A 23,337-nucleotide genomic window follows, 5' to 3' on the forward strand; every position below is an offset into this window, starting at 1 on the left:
AAAAGATGAAGGTAACAAAATCATCTACAGCTGCGATAAGTAATTACGGGATAGATACACAAAACAAAAAGATGCAAAATATGACGTCAAAAAGAGTAGACGTGGTGGGGAGTAAAATGCAGTGTTGTTAAAATGCATTTGAACTTAAGAAATTAGCAAATATATGCACCCCTACGTTCTCATCAGCATTATTTACAATAACCAAGATATGGAAGCTATCTAAGTGCCCATCAATAGATGGATAAAGAAGATGTGATATGTATATATTCACTATAGGTATGTACATATACATACAATGGAATATTACTCTGCTATAAAAAAGAACAAAATCTTGCCATTTGCAACAACACGGACGGACCTAGAGAGTATTATGCTTCGTGAAATAAATGAAACAGAGAAAGACAAATACTATATGATTTCATTTATATGTGCAACCTAAAAAATGAAACAAATGAACAAACATAACAAAACAGAAATAGAGTCATAGATGCATAGAACAAACAGGTAGTCACCAGACACGAACAGGGTGGGGGAAGGAAAGATATAGGTGAAAGAGATTAAGAGGTACAAACTTCCAGTTACAAAATAAATGAGTCACAGGTGTGAAATGTACAATGTGGGGAATACAGTCAATAATTATATAATACCTTTGTATGATGACAAATTGTAATTAGACTTATTGTGCTGATCATTTTGAAATGTGTAGAAATACCAAAGCACCATGTTGTGTAACAGGAACTAACATAGTACTGTAGGTGAATTATACCTCGAAAACAAAGAAACAAACCCACAGAAAAAGAGATCAGATTTGTGGTTACCAGAGGTAGAAGTAGGGGAAGGGAGAATTGGGTGAAGGCCATCAAAGGATACAAACTTCCAGTTATAAGATAAATAAGTACGAAGGATGTAATGTACACCTTGATAAATTTAATTAGCATTGCTGTATGGTATATAAGAAAGCTGTTAAGAGACTAAATCCAAAGAGTTATCACAAGAAAAAAATTTTTCTATTTCTTTAATTTTGAATCTATATGAGAAGATGGATGTTCATTAAATTTATGGTGGTAATCATTTAATGATTTATGTAAGCTAAATCATTATGCTGTCCACCTTAAACATACACAGTGCTGTATGTCAATTATATCTCAGTAAAACTGGAATATGAATAAATAAATATCAGGTTGCAAAACAATATATACTGTATTGTATGGCCTCATTTTTGTAAGTAAGCAAATATATTCATTTGCAATATTAATGGTGGATAGCTCTAGGTAGTGAGGTTGAGTCATTTAAAAATTTTTATTAACCTATAAATATCTGCAATGAACATACATTATTTGCAATAATTGGGCCCAAAAAATGTTCTTATAAATTTAATTTTTAAAACCTGGAGAAACTCCACAGATCTGGGACTGGGGAGTGGAAACACCTTCTCTGTGTTGTTGGATGACCATGTGCCTGGGTGGGACCCTGATTGAAAGCTCCCAGGGGACCAGCCATCCCAAGGCCTATCAGACGAGCTCGATAACGCTTATCATGCTTAATGCTCCATCTCAGCCTTGCCATGATTCGGTTCTTTAGATGTCCTTCCATTGCTTGATTTGATATGTTCATGGAACATTTCTGAACACCTGTGGCTGTGGCAGGCAGTGTCATGCATTAACAATGCAGCTCCCAAGGCCCCTCAAAGCCAAGCGCCAGGTAAGGCTAATGGCAAAGTAAACATTGCTGTCTAATCTTTCTGCCACGCCAATCTGGCACAATAAGATTACGTGGTTTCCCTGCTGGCAGTCAGAGGCCAGCCCTGGCTGACATCAGACCTCATGAAGAATGCTCAGGCCTGGAGTCAGGATTCCACCTTCCCTCCCAAGAGTTCCTTTGGGGACTGGATAGGATGGCTTCTCTGAGTGCCCCTGGGGTGTGATGGGCTGTGGCTATCACAGAATGTCCACTGTACACTCTAACCAACGGACAGAAACCCAGTGGATGTGTGTGGGCACAGAGCCTGGCTCGGGACAAGACCAGAGCCTTCTAAGACCCAGGTTCTAGTTCTGCCATGTCACTACTTAGTTATGTGAACCTGCACTGATCACTTAACTCTTCTGAACTGTGTCGATGGTGACAACGCAGGAATAATATTTTTCAAAAGATCACATACGTCAAAGCACTCAGAAAAGCATGAAGAGCCACAGAAATGCAGTCCCAGGACTTCCCTGGTGGCACAGTGGTTAAGAATCCACCTGCCAATGCAGGGGACATGGGTTCAATCCCCGGTCCAGGAAGATCCCACATGCTGCGGAGCAACTAAGCCTGTGAGCCACAACTACTGAGCCCGCAAGTGACAACTGCTGAAGCTCACATGCCAAGAGCCCATGCTCTGCAACAAGAGAAGCCACCACACTGAGAAGCCCGCTCACCACAACGAAGAGTAGCCCCCTCTCGCCACAACTAGAGAAAGCCCACGTGCAGCAATGAAGACCCAACAGAGCCAAAAGAAAAGAAGAGAAAAGAAAAGAAAAAAAGAAAAAGAAATGCAGTCCCTGTTGTATTAACGGGGATTTGCAGATAAGCAGACCAATGATGTCAACTCCCTGCTTCTCAGATCACTTGTATTGTCTTGAGCTGAAAACCACCTCGCAGAACACTGAAATGACCCCCAAATGGAGAAGAGCTCAAGGCAGCCAGGTGGATCTTTGTGGAGGTGTCTAGCTTTCCATCACTGGTGACAAATTAACACAAATTTAGCAACTTAAAACAACTCACATTTATTATCTCAGCACTTTTGTGAGTCAGGAATCCAGGCCCAGTTTGGCTGGGTCCTCTGTTTCAGGGCCTCTGACAAGGCTGCAGTCAAGGTGTTGGCCAGAGATATGGTCTCATCTGAAGCTCAAATGGAGAAGGTCATCTTCTAAGCTCACAGGGTCATTGGCAGGATTCAGTTTCTTGGGGGCTGTCAGACTGGGGGCCTCAGTTCCCTGCTGGCTCTCAGCTGGAGGCCACCCTCCTTTCCTTGCCATGTGGGCCTCCTCATGGGGCAGCTTTCTTCTTCAGAAGCAGCAAGGGAGGAAGTCTACACAAAGAGTCTGCTGGCAAGATCCAAGTGACAATCTCACATAATGTAACCACAAAAGTGACACCCCATCTGCTTCTCATATCCTATTGGTTAGAAGCAAGTCATAGGGACTTCCCCGGTGGTCCAGTGGCTAAGAGTCCATGCTCCCAATGCAGGGGGCTCGGGTTTGATCCTTGGTCAGGGAACTAGATCCCACATGCCGTAACTAAAGATGCTGCATGCCACAACGAAGATCCCGCATGCCACAACAAAGACCCAGAGCAGCCAAATAAATAAATAAATTTTTTTTAAAAAAAAAGAAGCAAGTCATAGGTCCTGCATACATTCAAGGGGAGCGGATTATAAGAGGCACAAATATCAGGAGGTGAGGATAATTGGGGACCATCATACAGTCTGCCATATACTGGGAATTGGTACCACCAACCATGTCTGCCTCCCACTAATGAAGTTTTCCCCGAACTTCAGTATCTTCACCCATCCAAGGGCTTCCCATTAGTGTGATCCAAAGGCCTCTCCAGGTGGAAAGGAAAGGGGTCTCCCCATCTGCGCTCTCTTGACCTGACCACAAACTCCTCGAAGGCATGGCCATCGTCCTCGTGGATGCACCCCCAGCAACTAGAACATGCATACCCAGCACAGAGCAGGTACAAATAAAACACATGTTGAATGAATGTGTGCATGGGTCCTGCAGATTACTGCCTGAGGAATCTTCCTTCTGCTTCCCAAATGTATTTCTCCTCTGTCCAAAATTCCCACATGGGTCCCACAGGCAAGCTGTTCCCCTCAAATCAATGCCTAATCTTAGGCTCCAAGCACTGCAAGCCAGCTCCAGGATGCCCAGGGGAGCGTCCTTTCTAGATGGACTCTGGTCACCCCACTCATAGGTCACCCCTACCCCAGAATGGAATGAAAGAGCCCATCTGGATGGCCCAGCACCCAGGGGTCTGAGAAATGTTCACAGTCCCCACCCAGCTCCTTGGTGCTTCGCCTCAGGCTGCCAACCTTGTCATCTCTGCCATAAGACATGGAGTGTGGACAGATTTTAATCATGGTTCAAAGGACCAAAACAGAAGTGGGGATGATTACTGGTTGTTCTTTTCTTTTTTTGTTTTCTTTAATGGGATTACATCATTTTATTTGAAATGAATCCAACGTGTCCCCTCCAAGGCTTCCACAGCCTTGGGCAGAGCCTGGTACCCAGTTTTGCCTTCAGTCCTACCGTGTGGCCATCACTGGCCGAGCACTTCTGCTGCTGTAAGGTCATGTGTGACTGGTCTATTGCCATTGAGTGAAATTTACCTTTTCAGGTGTTCAATCTAGAAATAGACTATATCCATCAGCCCGCAAAGTTCCCCCATCCCCCCTTGGAGTCAGTATCCTCCTCTGACCCTAGCCCCTAGAAACCACTAACCTGTTTTCTGTTCCCATTATTTGACCTTTTCCAGAATGTCACATAAATAGAATCCTACAAATGTACCCTTTGCATCCAGCCTCTTTCACTCCACATAACGCACATGAGATTCATCCTATAGTTCATTTGTTTCTATGGCTGATGGTCTTCTATCATTGGCCATACATTCCTCACTTATCCAGGGACCAGCTGAAGGACATGGAGTTGTTTCCAGTTTGGAGCAATTATGAAAAAAGCTGCTATAAACATTTGGGTCCAGGTCTTTGTGGGGACATATGTTTTTTGTTTCTTCTTAGTTAATACTCCAGGATGCAGAGTTTCTGGGCCAAATGGTAAGTGTATGTTGACTTTATAAGAAACTGCTAAACTGTTCTCCAAAGTGGTCATACAATCTCGCCTTCCCACCTGCAGTAGAGAAAAGGTCTGCTCACTAAGCATCCTCATCAGTACTTTTCATTTTAGCCGCTGTATGTGTATGCTTGGTGAGTGCTCTGTATTTGATCGTCACAACAATCCCATGGAACTGGTGATACTGTTATCCCCCTTTTACTCATGAGAAAACTGAGTCTCAGAAAGACTGGCTCACTAGCCCTGGGTCTTGCAGCTTATTCAGAGGCAGGGCTGGGATTCAAACCCAGACCCTGGAGCCAGGGCTCTTCCTGAGAGTCTTCCACAGCCTCCAGTACACCTCAGTCAGTGGGTACATAAGGGAGCAGGCACAGGGAGTGACAGAGACCTGGATTCAAGCCCCTGTTCAGTCACTTCTACCTGTGTCACCTCAGGCCAGTGGCACAACTTCTCTGCGCCTCAGTTTCCTCATCTGTAAAATGGGGATAATAACATCACTTACCACAATGAGCTAAGAATAGTGGTCAGTGTATCTAAGCTCCCCTGTCTCCCCTCACCACCAAGGAACAGAAACATGTGAATGATGTCATTCTGTGCCAGTTACCGCAATGGCTGGCAAACGACAGAAACCGCTAATTACGAATCATGACCCTACTCTGAGCACATCCCCAGGTTGCTCTTGACTGAGCCGAGCTTACATGGGATTAATTAAAATGCTGTGTTGAACACTCGACGCACCATATAACTCACCAAGGGAGATGAAAGATGAATAAAACATACGTAATGTTCTTCACGGTTCATTCTCCACATCTCAATCCTGAGGGTTCCCTGACTCACCCTGCTCCACCCAAACTCAGTTGCCTCCATTTCTAAGTTGGAAAATATGCAGATCCTCTTTTATTTTTTTTAAAGTATTGTGAACAGTTTCATGCATGCATCACATATACATAAAGTGTAAAGAATCACGATGAGCACTCGTGTACCCACTGCCCAGCGTGAGACACCAGGAGCCTGTGAAGACCCCGCAAGCCCCCAGCACGTGCCCCACCCTCCGGGAGGGAGCCTCGAGCCAGGCTTTCCATCTGCTGCTCCCAAGACCTAGGCAGGTATCTTCAGGCCCATCAGCTCCTCCATAGAAGGGCTGAGATCCACCCAAAGGTGATGGTGTAGGTCAAAGAAGAAAGGCTTAAGGGGGAGGAAAAGAGAGCAGAGAGGAAGCAGTCTTTGAAAGATGCGAAAATGGAAAATAGGGGTTAAGGATCCACATTTGGGGAACAAAGATGCCTCAACAGGTGAGTTTGAAATGAAAGCATGCTTTGTACTAACCACCACTGGTCCCGAACAGACCCCCACAGCCTGCCCCTCTGTACTCATCCAGAGGCGCTGGGGGAAATTTGGAGCTTTTATAGAATCTATGTCTCCCGATGCTGGAAAAACCAGGGGTGGCCCAAGAAATCTGATCTCAGCACAAGACCTGCAGACGGGTCTCGCTACCTACTGGCAACCTCCCTCCCACACATCCCCCTCAGCCACAATTTCTGAATTGAAGTTCTCATTTCACTTTGCCCACTGAGTAAACCCGACAAAGGGAAGAATCCACTGGATTGAAAAGCATCCTCTTTTACGAAGAGAAATTTTCACTCCACGCTTCCACTGCAGGGGGACACAGGTTCAATCCCTGCTCAGGGAACTAAGATCCCACATGTCGTGCAGTGCACCCAGAAAAAAAAGAAAGAAAGAAAAAAAAAGAGAGAACTTTTCTAAGTCATTCACACCCTAGTATAAATTTGCCCAGATTGCTTTGCTCTACTACAGCTGATTCAAGCCACGTTTTAAGCATGGAGCACCTGGGAATCAGACCCAGATGGGGTCTCAGAGGTAGAGGCTTTGAGTAACCAAGAGGGTGGGAGAGGAACAGTAGAAAGGAATGGGGCCCAGAAAGTGAGGGGCACAGTTTCCAAAGACAAACTCAGCCTGTTTCAAGTTTGCTTCCTCCAGGAAAGGAAGCATTCTTCCACTCGCTCCACTCCATCCCCTTCCACCGTACTGCGCACACCACTTTCCCAAGACTCAGCCCAATAGCCATAAGAAGCAAGAACAAAATAAGGCACAAAGGCTAGTTAGACACCCAACAACCCCATTTAACAACATTTGCTTGGGGAAATGTGTCCTGAGTCCCCAACCACCAACCTACAAATGTGCTTGAGGACAGCAGCTCCAGGGACACTGCCTACCACTTGAAAGGAGAGCTGCTCTCCGAGAATCCCAGCTCTCTGTCCCACTGGGACAAGTCAGGACCTCCTTTGACATCTGTTCACTGTTAAGTGCATTTTGGACCAATTTTGTTAAAATATTCAACTTGTCAAGTTTGGATGCATTCTATTATTTAAGAAATAAGCCGCCACTATGCCACTCGCTCACTGCAGGGCCACCCCAACTGCAGGATGTGGTTACAGTGGAAAGCTACTCAAGTGGAAACTTCCCAGAACATGGCTCAGGCAGCGACAATCTTATCAGGAAACTTTCTGTTTGGGGTGAGCCTAAAAGGTGACGTTTGGCAGCTGATAAGGCCACGCTCCGAGACTTGGGCTGTATATAAGGAGCAGCTCCTGCCTGCTACGGTACACCTTCCCATCTTCCCTTCTCTGGAGACTTGGGAGCCAGGAAGAACCATGAAGTGGCTGCTTCTGCTCACCTTGGTGGCGCTCTCCGAGTGCATCTCCTACAAGTAAGTCTGGGGGACGTGCTGCACGAAGAGCAGCTTCCCAGGGGCTGTATCCCTTTGCTACCCTTCTCATTACCTTTCTTTTCTCTCGTGTTTTTCCTCTTCCCTCTTCCCTCCCACAACTCCTCTCTCTTTCTCTTCAACCATCCCAAGCCTCCTTTCTCTGCTCGTTTGGGGACATAGCACAGCAGACACGGGTAACAGCCCAGACCCTCCAGTCCAACCTGAGTTGGGTTCCCAGCCCCAGCACTGGGCCCGGTGACTGTGGGCAATGACGTACCCTCCCTGCATCACTGTGTCCAAAACGGGAGCATCTCTCCTCTCAACTTCCTTCTTCAGCTCTTGGGCCAGCTTTCGGTTCCCTCCAGGCTCTCCATGGCACCCCATGAGCAGGCCCCTTGCCTAATTTCTCTTCTTCCTCCAAACCATCTGTTTGCAAATGCTCCGCCACAGGGTCCCGCTCACCAGAAAGAAGTCCTTGAGGCAGAACCTGATCGAGAATGGCAAGCTGAGGGACTTCCTGAAGAAGCACAAATACAACCCAGCCAGCAAGTACTTCCCCAAGGAGACTGCCACCTTGATATCCAACGAGCCCCTTCAGAACTACCTGGATGTGAGTGCACGGGCAGGCAGCGGGCCGGCTCCAAGGATGCGGCCCAGTGGAGAGAGGGGGGTCCCAGGGGTCTGGGAAGACAGGCCAGCGTTCTAAGCCCCCAGGCAGCAGTAACCCAGGGATCTGCTCCCTGGATCTCAGAGGTACAGGGAGGGCAGGAAGACTCACAGTCAGAGTTGTTGGTCTGATCTACTCATTCGTTCATTCATTCATCCAGTGCTTACATGTATGGAGCACCTTGTGTGTATCAGGCACTGTGCTGGGCCCAGAGAAGCAGCAGTGACCAAACCTCAGGGAGCCCACAGTCTAATAGGAAGGACAGACGATAATCAGTGAAGCTCACAAAGCATGACAAGTACAACCAGGCAGAGGCCACGCAGTGAAGGTGACACACTGAGAGTGTGCAGGTGACGGTCAGGGACACCTCCCTGGGGCAATGAGGAGAGAACAGGGGTTCCAAGAGGACAGGAGAGGGCCCCAGAGAGTGGGATGACTTGCACCTGACCCTGTGACAGCAGGGAGCAGAGTGTATTTGAGGAAAGAAAGCCAGTGTCCATTTTCAAAGCAAGGTCCGTGGGGGTCGGCGGGTGGAGAAAGACCAGTCTGGGACAAGGGTCTGCATCCTAATTGCCACTGAATCATCTTAACTAGGGGGGGGTTGACAAGATCAGATTGGAGTTTCAGGAAGATCACTCTGACTCTTCGTGACCCAATGGCCTTGCCCTTCAGTAGGTACTGTATGTCCCCTGTGTGAAAGCCAAGGTTATGAAGCAATGTCACCCGTCATTAGAAGCTTAGCCTGTGAAATTTGCCAGACCTGGAGCAAAATCTAGGGTCTAAAGCTTCCAAGCCATGGGACCTTGGGCAAGTCATTTAAATTCCCTGAGTGAGACTCAGCTTCCTCGTCCATAAGACAGAACCATTACTATCTGCCATCAGAGGGCTGTTTTGAGTAAGTCACGCAATAATGTAGGTTTTGCGGGGGGGGGGGGTTGTTTTGAGTCCTTAGCACAGGGCCTGGCCCTTGGTAAGAGCTTGGTAAAAGCCTGATAAAGTTAGCCCATTTGTTCACTTAACAAATATTTACGAAACGCCTACCCTGTGCCAGAGGTCCTCTGTCAGGAGCTGGGGAAACAATGGTGACTAAGCAAAGATCCTGGAGCTTATATTCTAGGGGGCAAGACAAATAAGAGACAAGTAAAGAAGGATGTAAGATAATTCCAGGTAATGACAAGTGCCACAAAGAAAAATTAATTAATTAGAGTACGGGGAAGAAGAAGAATGGGGCAGAGGCAAAGTTAGATAAAGTAGTCAGGGAGGGCCTCTTGGTGGAGGTGACATTTGACTAGAGCAATGAAGGATCGATGAGAAGGAGCCAGCCAAGGAAAGATCTAGAATAAATATTTTCCTAGCTCAAGGAATAGCAAGTGCAAAGGCCCTGGGACGGGAATGAGCTGGTCATTGAAGGAGAGCCACATCAGCGTGGCTGGGACACAGCTGGTAAGGGAGAAACTGCTGCCACTAAGAATAAAATCCTGAGGACACCCTTTCTTGAAACCCACTATATGTACCTAGGTTTAGGAATAAGATATCTCAAGGGGTCCCCACCTTTAGGTGACTTGTTTACCTCTCCTCCAACAATTGAATGAAAAAGCGCTTAAGCATTTACTCTGCCGGGTGCTGTAAGGTTCCACCCCTATTCAAGAGTGCATTCTCTAGGATGGCAAGACTATGACATTCAAGGCAAGAGGGGACAGCAGATTATTGTTGGGTGTTAATGAGGCTTAGAAAAGTCAGAGGGTAACAGAGCAATCGGGGAAGACTTCAAGGAGGAGGGGAGACCAGGCTGGGCCTCGAAGGATGGATACTCTGGATAGAGAGACAAAGGCAAGAAGGCCAGTGCAGGGGAAGGTGGGAGGTGGCCGAGATGACCCAGAGACTGTCCCCGGGGAGGCCAGACTGGGGAGCCCCCAGTCACTGCGCTATGCTGTCCCCACCCTGGCAGACGGAGTACTTCGGCACCATCAGCATCGGAACCCCCGCTCAGGACTTCACCGTCATCTTTGACACTGGCTCCTCCAACCTGTGGGTGCCCTCCGTCTACTGCTCCAGTTATGCCTGCAGTGAGTGCCCCCCCTGCGCTCTCCAGGTCCCCAGCACCAAGTCACCTAGGAGCCCTGAATGCTCAGGGGCCTCAAATAGGTCCGATTTCAAGCCTGCTGGAGTCAGTCAAGGTTCCACTCAGCAGGCATTCACTGAGCACCCACCAGGTGCCAGGCACTCGGTTAGGTGCCCTGGGGGATGAAGGGGTGAATTACACGTGGTTCCAGCCCTCAGGAAGTTCAGTCCAATGGAAGAGAGAGTGTGAGCGTGCACATCCCCACGGGCAGCCTGGGGGGTCCTTGGGAGGACCTTCCATCGATGAGATGGTCCCAATTGGTCCAATCAGACAGGAATGGAAACTGGGAACACATGGGCTCCAAGGTCTAAAGAAAAAGCTAACTTTCTCCTCCAAAGCCCCACCCAGAACCAAGGCACCCACCCCGGGAAGACACCCCTGGCCCATGACTCTGGCTCAGCTTTTGGAGTTTGACGATGTCTTTTCTTGCCCTTGCAGCCAACCACAACCTCTTCAACCCTGAGGATTCCTCCACCTTCGAGAGCACCAGTGAGACACTCTCCATCACCTACGGTACCGGCAGCATGACGGGCATCCTCGGATATGACACAGTCCAGGTGAGCACCCACTGGCCAGCCACCTCATCCTGCCCAGCCCTGGGGCCAGCTTCCGTCCCCGGAACCAGCTCTTTCAAGCAGTACGGGTTTTGGTGATCCCAAAAGTAACCTGATTGGGGCATGCGGAAAGGGGCAGAGATACCACAGACATTTCTAGCAGTTGGGGGGAGGCAGGGGCGGGGGAGAACAGCAGTGGTAAGGGGGTGGGGTGCCTGGATCAGAAGCCAACCTCAGCGCCACCCACGTTGCATGCAATGGAGGGGGCGGCGAGAAGGCAAAAAAGGCCTGGGTTCTCTCTTAGCACCTCCTCTTCTTCCTCCTCCCCACAACCCACAGCCCCCCTTGAGTCACAAAAGCTCCACAAACACCCCCCCCCCCCACTTTCCAGGGCACCACAGGGGTCTGGGGTCTGCTTTGCATCCGATCTTCAGAAACACACACACACGGTGACCATCTGTTCCGCAGAAAATTCTCACACCAAGTCGCAGACAGTGGCCATCTGGAGATCAGCCTCGACTGTTACTTCCCATGGAATAACAAGCATTCCCAGGGATAACCCCTCTCCCCTCCTTCCAGCCTGATGCACCAGAAGCCAAGTCCTACACGAAATGAACCAGGGATGCTCTGGCACAGGGCTGGCACCCCACAGTGCTCAGCCAGCACAAGCTGATTATGAATGCCTTGCTCCCCCACCCAGGTTGGAGGCATCTCAGACACCAACCAGATCTTTGGCCTGAGCGAGACAGAGCCCGGCTCCTTCCTGTACTACGCTCCCTTCGACGGCATCCTGGGTCTGGCTTACCCCAGCATCTCCTCCTCCGGGGCCACTCCTGTCTTTGACAACATATGGGACCAGGGTCTGGTTTCCCAAGACCTCTTCTCCGTCTACCTGAGCAGGTAAGTTAGGCAAGGAGGTCACGGTCACCTGGTCCAGGTGGGCTGGAGAGAATCTTGGCAAGCAGGAGATTGGAAAGGTCAATGTCTAAGGCTCAAGAGGTATATCTTTGGAGAGAATGGTGCCAAATTCCTCTCTGACGAACCATTTTCATTCATCTTATTTTACTGGAGAGAGTCTTTGTCACCTTGCCTTACACAAGTCAAATATACCATTAGCCATTTGCTCTCCAGAAGACCACCATTTAAAGCGAATCCACTTAAAACTGGGGCCAAAAGTCCACAGCAAAAAAATGAAAAGAAGATTTGATTGGGATTTACATCTTGACCAGTGAAACTTATAAATGATGAAAGCAAGTGTCTTTTATTAGTTAACAAAATCTATGTTCCAGGTGTGACTGTGAGTTAATTCTAAGAATAAGGAATAACCAAGTGTTGGTTTTGGGTGACTAGAAGTTTATGCCAGAATTTCTGAGGGTGTGTCATTCACTTTCCCAAGACACTCGACCTACCTCTGACACATCCTTCTCTTTTGAAGTGACTTGTCACCATTGATGTGCTTTTTTTTTTTTTAGTTATTGACTCTTCTGCTATAATCTTGTGTCACAGGTACTGTCAGATGTTTACAGGAAAGGCGGGGTGGGGTTAGGTGAGTGGAGTCACATTCTGTCTGTGACCAGTTCTTCGGTGATTAATTTCTTATCGTCATCTACATTTGATTCCCTATCTAACCAGAAACAGCAGAGATTTAGACAATGAATAGTCCAGTAACCAGGGCCCTTTTATCCTTTTTTCCTCTTGGCCACTTAGCATTCAAGTTTCAGCTCTTAAACATAATCTGCCTTAACGGGCACTTAGATACCAACTTGATTAGAGTTTCTCAATCTTAGCACTATTGACACTTTTGGACCAGGTGATTCATTGCTGTTGGGGGGTGTCCTGAGATGTTTGGCAGCCTCCCTATACTAGACGCCAGTGGCTCCCCCAACCCCCACCCAATCACGGCCATCAAAACCACCTCTAGACATTGGCAAGCCATGAACTACCCTTTCAAAGCCTTAAGAGCAGACACTGTCATTCATTCATTTCTCCTGAGGTCGCCACAGCAACGAGACTGAGTATGTGGTGGAAACCACACAGCACTTTGGAGCCGTAAAGACCCAGGTTCTCATCGCGGTTTGCAACCCCTCAGCTGTCTGACCTTGGGGACGTGGCCTCAGCTCTCTGAGCCTCAGTTTCCTCACTGTAAAATAGAAATAATAATAATAATAGTGACCACGGTGTGGATCTTGGTGTGAGGAGTACAGGAAACCCTGTGGGTCACACACTCTGCATGGCTCCTGGAACCAGCACGAGTCCAATCAAGAGTAGTTCTTAGAATGCTCGCAGCTTATGTCTTCAGTTGGATGAGTGAGTGAATGAATGAATGAATGAATTCATTCCTGCCTTTTCCCCTTCACCTTCCACAGCAATGAGGAAAGCGGCAGCGTCGTGCAGTTCGGTGGCACCGATTCTTCTTACTACACGGGAAGCCTGAACTGGGTGCCTGTTTCTGTTCAGGGATATTGGCAGATCACCGTGGACAGGTGAGGTCACTGTGGATGGGCAATATCCTGGCATGGGCCCCAGACCCCATTTTTTTACAGACTCGTAGTTAACTAAGAATTCCAGGATCCCCCTGGAACAGTCAGCACAGGGAAATGTGATCCAGGAGAGAAGGTGGAAATTGGGCCGAGCCAGAGAGACCCTGAGAAGAGCACGTCACTGGAGGAAGAGCGCTGTCAGGGACCCCCCGACACTCAGCAAGGATGAGAGAGCCACCTCCCTTCTGATCAAGGAGGCAGGACAGTCTACCAGCATCCCTGGGGAGAGTGGAGGACCACCCCCACCACCCTGTCCATACATCTCGGCGTTTAGGAAGACTGTCACTTTTGGTCTAGGGTCAGGGCAAAATGGCAGAGAAGTTGTTTCAAACCATTTCCTCCCACTTTCCCCTTCAAAGCCTGTCTGACCCCAGGCAGCTTCATCCTCTGGCTGTTCTGCCCCAAGCTGGCCTGTTAGGGTGACCCATTGCCCAGGTTTGCTCAGGAGTGAGCAGTTTCCTGGGATGCCAGCCTTTCAGTACTAAAACCAAGACAGTCCTAGGCAAACTAGGACACACCGGTCACCCTTCGTCTGCCTCAGCCATGCTAAAACCACATCAGTTCCTCCAACTCCCGCCCCTGCTCCCCTTGGGTCTGGAACAGGGCAGTCAGGGCTGGACTTACCTGGCCATCACTCCAGTGTCTCTGTCACTTCCCACCCTCTGTCCCCTCTACCTGTGATGTCCTCCTCCATCTCCTCACCTCCCAGCAACCTCTGGGTATCTGCCTCTCTGAGAAGCCTTCCCTGGTGCTCCACACCACCACCCTCACCCTGGCTTGTGTTCCTGTTCCCCTGCCATGTGCCCTGCTCATTCTCCTCCTCCTTGATCATAACTTATCTTTCCAACTTGAGCGGAAGCTCCCTGCAGCCGGAAACCATGCACCCATCTTGTTCGGCTTTGCATCTCCTGTCCCTGACACAGAGTAGGCACTCAGTAAATATTCATGGAATACATGAATGCATTGAATGAATGTGTGTGAACAAGAGAAGCTGAAATTTTATGCACTGGCCAATGGCTGGGGAAGAGGGATCCTCCACGGTCACCTGGTTCCTCCTTGGGAGATGTGCCCCTAGGGGCTCAGGGGACCCTGACTTGCATCTCATCCTCAGCATCACCATGAATGGAGAGTCCATCGCTTGTAGCGATGGCTGCCAGGCCATTGTTGACACCGGTACCTCTCTGCTGACTGGCCCAACCAGTGCCATCTCCAACATCCAGAGCTACATTGGAGCCAGCGAGGATTCCTCTGGTGAAGTAAGTCCAGCCCTGATTGCCCCGTTCTAGACCCAAGTGGTGGATCTGCTACACAGGAGGAATGAAAGCCCTTCTAATCCTCACTCCTTCCAGATGATGGTCAGCTGCTCCTCCATTGACAGCCTGCCTGACATCATCTTCACCATCAACGGTGTCCAGTACCCTGTTCCCCCCAGTGCCTACATCCTGGAGGTAAGGGGGCTCTGAGCCTTCACCCTAGATGTACCCACACAGAATGTGGCCACATACCTCCCTTGGCACAAGGGCAAGTGCACTTCCACAATCTGGAGCTAACATCTGCTCTGGACAGCCGCTGGAGAAAAAGAATACATCAAAAATAAATGCATTAATGAGGATTGAGATGCAACACCCCCGGGGGGAAAAGCAAAGCAAAGGCTGATGGCGTGAAAAGAAGATTTTTAGTTGGACACCAGAGTCCAAGCTCTGGGTCTCAATTACTAGCCCATGGATTCTGAGCAAGTTACAACCTTCCTTAGCCTCAGTTTCCTCATCTAAAAGCTAGAGCCTTCCCCATGCTCAGGGGGTGGTTAGGGTATCACGCGAGACTGGCCACATCAAAGCTACAAAGGGTTGGGCAAATGGAATCACAGCTTCCATAGGGTCAGAGCTTATAACACTCCTACTGTCTCTACCAAATAATAAATCTGTCGTTAGATGAGCCACAGGAAAATTCTGCCTTCAATTACAATGCCGATGAAAAACTAGTTTTGCCCAGTGGGTCGATGTTATTCAGCAAGAAGTACGGAAGCCAAGCCCCCCCCCCAACCAGGGATGCTGATTAATTAGGAGGGGATGGGGCCTGAACCATGGTGGGGGGGAGGGGAGGGGTGCAGAGGATCAAAGCTCCGCAGGTGATTCTAATACGCACCCAAGGTTGCTGGCCCAGTGACTTAGTGAATGTAAAGGACTAACAGCTGATCAGGTTTGCCACTGGTCGGGATCAGAATAATGAGAAAAGGCTGTGTCACCGGGGCTTCCAAACTCCTTCCCGGCAGCTGAGTTCTCCCTAAATCCCTTAGCTGCGATGCTGACGTCAGGGTGTGTGCATCTGCCAGAAACACTGGATAATATCTGGTAATCCCTGGAAACCAAGAGTGCAGTAAGCGGCTTACACAGGCAGACCCCAGGCCAGGAAGAGCCAAGTCCCCAGGCACGAGCCAGGAAGCTCCTCCTTGCACGTGCCTGGCAGCGGACCACGGCCCTGGATGCTCACGCCCCGGTGCCTGTCCCTGCTGGGTCTGTGTCCCAGCTCCAGTTTTATTCTCCTTTCCTACAGAGCGACGATACCTGCTTCAGCGGATTCGAGGGCATGGATGTCTCCACCTCCTCCGGAGAGCTCTGGATCCTGGGTGACGTCTTCATCCGCCAGTACTACACCGTCTTTGACAGGGCCAACAACAAAGTCGGCCTGGCTCCCGTGGCCTGAGCCCAAGTCTTTCCAGCCACTTCCCAGGAAGATCCCGTCCTAGTTCTGTCCCCCATCTTCGATGTAGATAATTCTCCTGATTGTTCTTCCTCTGGGATTGTGGAGGTGGAATCTTGGCCCTGTTCCCTGTTACACCAATAACATAGAATAAATCATAACCTTCTGGAAAATGCTTTGTGGGGTTGCTTCTCTTTGTCAAGGTTCCCCTTTACATCACTGGGGTCAGAACACCAGGGCACCGGGGGAGAGAATTGATTACATCCATTTGGACAGCACCAAACACCGTGACAGTGACAGCACAGGCTTTGTAACAGAGCCGGGAGGATGAACAGACCTCGGCTGGGCTGGCTGAGAGCATCACATAAAGACTTGGGGACCAGAAATGCCAGGAGGCCCGTTGCCTCCTCATAGGAGACAGCACCTGAGTTCTTGGTTGAAGGAGTAACTTCTTACTTTTCCCAAAGCCCAGAAGAGATAGTGAGAAAGGGAAAAAAGATTAAGGAGAAGTGCCCACTGACATTCCTACACAGGCCAGGCAGGGCGGAAATAACTGTGAGACATGAGCCAGAGCAGTGAGAGAAGCTGACACCCCAAAATCTACCAGGCTGTTCTGTGATGAGCTGGTTGATGCAGACTAACCCTTGGGAGCCCCTCAACTCTCTGGGTACAGGACACTGATCTGATCCATTTCTCTATCCGTGACTGAAAGAGGATGGTTTTCCATTCCGCAAGGAGTGGTTGAGGGAGCTGACACGCTGTGAGCAAATCTGCCCTCGAAAAGCATCCAGGAAATATCTAGAGCAGCATTTCTCAGAATGGGTTTTAGTAGCAAAATGTTCAATGAAAAGTTTCAAAATAAGTATGGAACCGGCTGCCTTCTAGACCCTTCTTCGAGGTTCACAAGGCATGATTCCCAATCAAAGGCTCTGAGAACTCCTGCTGCAAAGTGATCTGTTTCACCTTGACTCAGCTCAGCTTGTTCCCAGTTCCTCATTTGCTGGTGAACCTTTTGGAGTCCTGTGCTCCTCCGCGTGCACGTTGGAAAAATTCCCACAGCTCCTGCTTCTGCTGGAGACACCAGCCTGAGCGCTCGTGAGCTGGGCCTCCCTGCTGGGGGGTGCCCACAACAACACGGCTTTGGGAACTCTTGTCACATCATCCCCCAATTTATAATTCATCACGTAAAATACAAGATGTTAGTGTCAACGAAGGGGTGAGGTGAGCTCTCCCAGCCAGTGCTCCAGGTCCCCCCAGTGTCACTTATACACTTTCTAGCCCCATTTTCCACAGCTACATAGTCTTTTTTTTTTCTTTTTTGGCTGCATTGGGTCTTTGTTGCTGTACACAGGCTTTCTCTAGTTGTGGCGAGTGGGGGCTCCTCTTCACTGCTGAGCACGGGCTCTAGGTGCACGGTCTTCAGCAGTTGTGGCACATGGGCTTAGTTGCTCTGCGGCATGTGGGATCTTCCCAGACCAGGGATTAAACCCGTGTCCCCTGCATTGGCAGGCGAATTCTTAACCACTGTGCCACCAGGGAAGTTGTACACAATCTTTTTAAAACGTAAATTTGATCACATCCCTCCCTTGCTTCAAACGTTTCATCAATGCTCTGCAATTGCACTTGGAATAAGACAATATATCTTCGGCGTGGCTTCCAGGCCCTACATGCTCTGGTCCCCATGGACTTTCCCTGTCTCACCTTGATCCCTCTTACCCTGAGCTCCCACCTCCACAAATACCCAAGTTCTTCCCCACCTCCAGGCCTTTGCACACACTGTTCCCTTTGCTTGCTGTTCCCTTTTTTCTTGACCTGCTAACTCCTAGCCTCCTGCAGGTGTCAGCTTACACATCACTTCCCAGCAAAGCCCTCCCTGACAACCCTCTCACAGGGCGAGGCCCTCCTTTCCTTTATGGCACTGGTCACAGCTGGGGATGACGCCTTAGTGGGAGTGCTTGCGTCAGATGCACCGAGGCAGAGACTGTGATCATTTCCTGTTGAAGCTGCAGCAGCAGGAGCAGAGCCTGGCACGTTGAAAGTGCTCAATAAATATTTGTCAACCGAATGATGAATTCAAGAAAATTTTTTTTCTGGCCGCACTGCATGGCTTGTGGGGTCTTAGTTCCCCAATCAGGGATCGAACCTGCCTCCTCAGCAGTGAAAACACGGGGTCCTAACCACTGGATGGCCAGGGAATTCCCGCAAGATAATTTTTTGAAAGGAAACAATTAGAATAAGATGAGAGAGTGGATCTGTTTTGAGAGAGGCCATGGTTAAGCGTAAAGATGGGTCCACTCTCAACCCCCCACCTACATTCTGTCCCAGCCATATTTGGTCATGGGACAAACAGGTGAATTCTCAGGCTTCTGGGGATGAATTTCACGGCATCCTGGCTCTTTGCTGTGTTTGTGTTTCTATTTCCCGAGTACCTCCTATGCCCCCAGGCAGTATTCTAGGCTCCAGGGATGCAGCCAGGTCTCCCCAGACCCTTCCTGTTCTCCTGCTCCTGGCCCCAACCCCCTCCCCGTGTTCCCCCTTCTCAGCCCCAGCAGCTGCAGCTCAGCCCCTCCCTCCCAGGCCCTCACCCTGGGATTTCTGGGTCCAGACAGAATCTAAAAAGGCCCCCCATTAGACAGATCATTTATACTAGAAAACCCTGCGCTAACATACCTGATCTGACACTTCACTCCACAAGATAAGATGGATTCACATTCCTTTTCTATGGTCTCAGTCCTCTTCCCCATCCATCTTTCCCCATTTCCTGAGGGCCTCAGGGGTCCAAGCTAGCTCAATCCATCTTTCCCCCCATACTTGTCCAGGAGGTGTTTGCTTTTTCTTTTCTTTCTTTTTCTTTTTTCTTTTTTTTTTTTTTTGCTGCCTCACGCAGTGTACAGGATCTTAGTTCCCCAACCAGGGATCGAACCCGTGCCCACGGTAGTGAGAGCACCGAGTCCTAACCACTGGGCCATCAGGGAATTCCCCAGGAGTGTTATTTTCATCTCATAGGTCTCTGCTCTGATCTGTGGAATCCAGGCCCTCCCGAACGCAGATTCCCGCGCATCACTTGTGGGAGCATCCGTTGCTACAACCCCTAAGGCGTGCCACTTGGCACTATCCATCAAAATGAGAAATGGGCATAACTTTTGGCCCAGTAACTTGACTTCTGGGAATTTATCTTAAAGACAGACTTGCACACGTGCAAAATGATGTAAGGCCGAGGTTATTCTTCGCAGCATCATTTGTAAGAGCAAGATCTGAAACAACCCGAACGTCCGCTCCCAGGGGATGGTTAAATGCTGCTATGTGCACACAGGAGCCGCTGTGCAGCTGTTCAAAGCAAAGAAATGAGGATGCTCGCTGCAGACTGGGACGGAAAGATCTTGAGAAGACAGTGTTAGGTGAAAAAACACAAACAAACTGAAACCCAGGTGATAACAGAGCCTATACTATTCTATCTTTGGCTTATAAAGAAAATAAGGTTTGCTTGCATACACATAAAGAAACAGAAAGGGTGCCCAAGAGCCAGACGCCACAAAAGGGGTGGGGTGGGAAGCAGGGGGCCTAGGTGGAGGTAGGGATGGGGAGACTCCTCACTGAATACAATTTTACGTATTTTTATTTCTAATGATGTGGATTACCACACAGTCAAAATAAGTTAATGAAAGGCATTTTTAAACCTCTGAAAGTTTATCCTAATTTGAAACCTACTATGGTATGTCCTCAAGCCCGCTTATCTAATAAACTCCAAAAGCATGCATCTGGAACGGGGTCTGATCATTTGGCCCTTGGGGAATTCCCTAGGGCCAGTGAAACGGACCCTGTGGAAGAGGCTCCAGCCCACCCTCCCCCTCTGCTACTGCTTCTCAGAACCCGACATGTGGACTCCTAGGTAATGGAAAATGCAGGGTGTACTCACCCAAGAACAAACACTCCCCACCCCACCCCCCACACACCCCTTCTTGTTGGAGCCCGGGGTGCTGAGAATTCAGACCAGCTCATCCCTTCATTAAAAGCACTCTGTGCCCAGGAGTTCCCTGGCAGTCCAGTGGTTAGGGCTCGGTGCTTTCACTGCCGTGAACCCAGATTCGATCCCTGGTCAGGGAACTAAGATCCCACAAGCCAAGTGGCATGGCAAAAAAAAGAAAGCACTCTGTGCCCACCTGGAGTCTTGAAGGTGGTCCTCCAGCCTCCTGGTGCCAGCCAGCCCTGGGCAGGGGGCGTCATACTGGGGCTAATTGCAGGCAGACCATGTTCTTACCCAGTTGGGTCCCACCAAGGTCTCCCAACATGTCACAATGGCACTGCCTACCCACGAGGTGGGGGTGGGGGGTCAGGGGGGTGGGGAGAAGGGAAGAAGGAGAGCTCTGAGCTCCCCCCACAGGGGTCCTGTATTGACCACAGTATGGGTGATGAGAGCCCTGGGGGGCGGTGCTCTGTCGGCAGCTCCTGCACCTCCTCCCCCCACCACCAACCCCCCAGGTCTTCTTATGCCTGGAGCAAGCAAACAGCAGGCAGGTGTGATCCTTGGGTAGGGTCAGCTGGACATGCTGGAGAGCTGACAGGAGCCCAGGAGCAAGAGTGGCATCCTCAGACAATTCCGTGGCCTGTGCTACATGATCTCCCAGAGGGTTCGAAGGGAGACAGGGTTCCAGTTGCCCATGGCAGTGGCCTGATCTTTAATGAGAGTTGATTGGCTTTCTTCCCTTCTCTGTCTCCCTTCCCCCTCCCTCACCGTGCTCCCTGGGATCACCTCCAGGGTAGCCACTCTTACCCAGATCTCTTTCTCCAGGTCTGCTCTTGCAGAGCTCAAACTGAGATAAGGCATTCGGGATTTCCCTGGTGGCGCAATTGTTAAGTCTCCGCGCTCCCAATGCAGGAGGCCTGGGTTCCATCCCTGCTCAGGGAACTAGATCCTACATGCATGCTGCAACTAAGAGTTCGCATGCCACAGCTAAGGAGCCCGCAAGCCGCAACCAAGACCCAGTGTAACCAAATAAATAAAATTAAAATATATATATATAAGGTGGTCATGGCACCCTTGAATAAACTGCAGCTGTCAACTGTCTCTTTGAAACTCGAACGGAACAAGTCAGCCAAATGTGACATGAAGGAAGAAAGCCCAGACTGGGAGTCAGAAGCCCAGAGCCCTCCTCCCAGCCCCGCCTTCCTAACCTGTGCAACCTTCAGACACTCTCCTGACCTCTCTGGGCCTCTGTGGTCTCAGCTGTAAGTGGGGGATGGGGGTGTCTCAGATGACCATGTTTTTATACTTGGGCCAACTTGAGGGAAGTGTTTACAGCTATCCTCCCACCCCCAACTCCTCAGCCTTTTTTCCTTTTTTTGGCTGTGCTGTGCAGCTTGTGGGATCTCAGTTCCCCGATTAGGAATTGAACCTGGGTGACAGCAGTGAAAGTGCAGAGTCCTAACCACTAGGCCACCAAGGAACCACCCCCCACACACACACACACACACACCGCCCCAATCTTTTTTTTAATGTTCGAAATGAACACCAATTACTTGAGTTCTATGAAGAGGGAAGGCTAGTGCTAAAACTTGAATTGCACCCTTTATTGAATAGAGGGATAGTGTTGAGAACATTGGCACTGACTTTGAGTCTCTACTATGCTGACATATGGCTTGTTTGAGAAGTCGAGGCAGCCAGTGTTCTACACTCTCATCCTGAAATCAGATCCCAGGCAGCATCGCAAAGCTGGGCGGGCTGCACAAGGTCACAAGCACAAAGCACCGAGACTTAACGGAGTCTGTACCACATGCCACTGTCTCAACTCCATGGAGTAGGACCACTGTGATCCCATTATACAGATGTGGGAGCCAAGACCTAAGGTCCCACGGCTAGTCACAGCAAGTAGGGCTCAAACCTGGGTATCATGGGGCACCCCAGACCTCATTCAACCACATCGTTTGTGTTCTACTGGTCTCTAAGTAAGATGGTCTCTAAGTCCTTTGCATCCCTAACGTCTTTGGTTTTCATGCTCCTAATTCCAAGTTCATCACCCCTGCCATCCTGGTCGGATTAGGACCCCTCCGTACACTAACATCTGGGCTGGATATCCCAGATGGCCTTTGCAGCCAGTACCCACTGGGGACACTCCCCCTGGAATACATGGTGGGCAGCAGGACAGAGAAGAGCCAAGGGGAGGGTGGCCTGGGCCAGTGTTGGTGAGGTCTGTACACTGGGGGCTGCAGGTTATTCTGCAGGCCCTTGGGTTTCAGGGGCAGCAAGTTGGTGACTTGGTGACAGCACAGTTCTCTGTCTTACACACCTATCTCACTTCCTCCCATCAGTGCTAGCACTGTCCTCTTTCCAGCTGTCATGGAAGCTGGGCTGCACCACCCAGATGGCCTCTTCAGGACGGACACATTTACTCCCCCAGCTGCAGGGAAGGTTGTTGGCTGACAGCTCTCAGCCACCAGCCATCGGAGGGAACTGCCTTGGCTGACGCCCCTTTCCTGGGGTGGCCCCCGCAGGTAGAATTGCTGGCCAATATGGGACCACAAAGCCCTGTCCCCTTGTCCCAACTCAGGACGACTCTGAAGGCCACACCAGCCTCAGAGCTCCACAGGGGGTTGGCTGAGACCTTGGCACCTCCTAGCCCCACCCCTGCCTCCTGCTCCCCTCCCTGGTGCCCACAGATGTTAAAGTTGAGCACAGGCCCTAAGACCCCACCTGCCTACTGTTGCATCTCAGAGGTTCCCTCCCAGGGAATCCAACCCGCAAAGCCCTCTCCATCCATCTTTTCTCCCCACTTTATTTTATTGTTAATGTTTATTTATTGATTTATTTATTTGGCTGCATCAGGTCTTAATTGTGGCACGTCGGATCTTTAGCTGTGGCACATGGAATCTTTAGTTGTGGCATGTGAGCTCTTAGTTGCAGCATGCATGCAGGATCTAGTTCCCTGACCAGGAATCAAACCCAGGCCCCTGCACTGGGAGTGCAGAGTCTTACCCACTGGACCACCAGGGAAGTCCCTCCTCCCGACTTTAGAAGTCTTCCAGCATCAAACGCCACCAGGTGCTGACCTAAGACCCCTCCCAATCTAGCCCCAGGTCCGTGCAGGCTTTTCTCCCAAGCTGGGAGTTGAGGTGGGTCCTAGTTCACCTGTGGGCTTGCAGTGACGTTTTCCCACCTTTCCAAAGGCAAGAAGTGAATGAGCAGGGCAGCCTGGGGGA

At 49.8% G+C, this 23,337-nt stretch overlaps 1 protein-coding gene across 1 annotated transcript; it reads left to right on the forward strand.

The window, feature by feature from the left end:
* Positions 1-7,504: 7,504 nt before the first annotated feature.
* PGA5 (pepsinogen A5) lies at positions 7,505-16,310 on the forward strand. Its single transcript, XM_057727611.1, has 9 exons — positions 7,505-7,560; positions 8,011-8,170; positions 10,176-10,293; positions 10,788-10,906; positions 11,604-11,803; positions 13,270-13,386; positions 14,555-14,699; positions 14,793-14,891; positions 15,997-16,310. Exons 1-9 carry the CDS (start codon positions 7,505-7,507, stop codon positions 16,144-16,146), a joined length of 1,164 nt encoding a protein of 387 aa, XP_057583594.1. The 3' UTR covers positions 16,147-16,310.
* The last annotated feature ends 7,027 nt before the right edge of the window (positions 16,311-23,337 follow it).

This window comes from Hippopotamus amphibius, chromosome 3 (assembly GCF_030028045.1).
Source record: "Hippopotamus amphibius kiboko isolate mHipAmp2 chromosome 3, mHipAmp2.hap2, whole genome shotgun sequence".
Lineage (NCBI taxonomy): Eukaryota > Metazoa > Chordata > Mammalia > Artiodactyla > Hippopotamidae > Hippopotamus > Hippopotamus amphibius.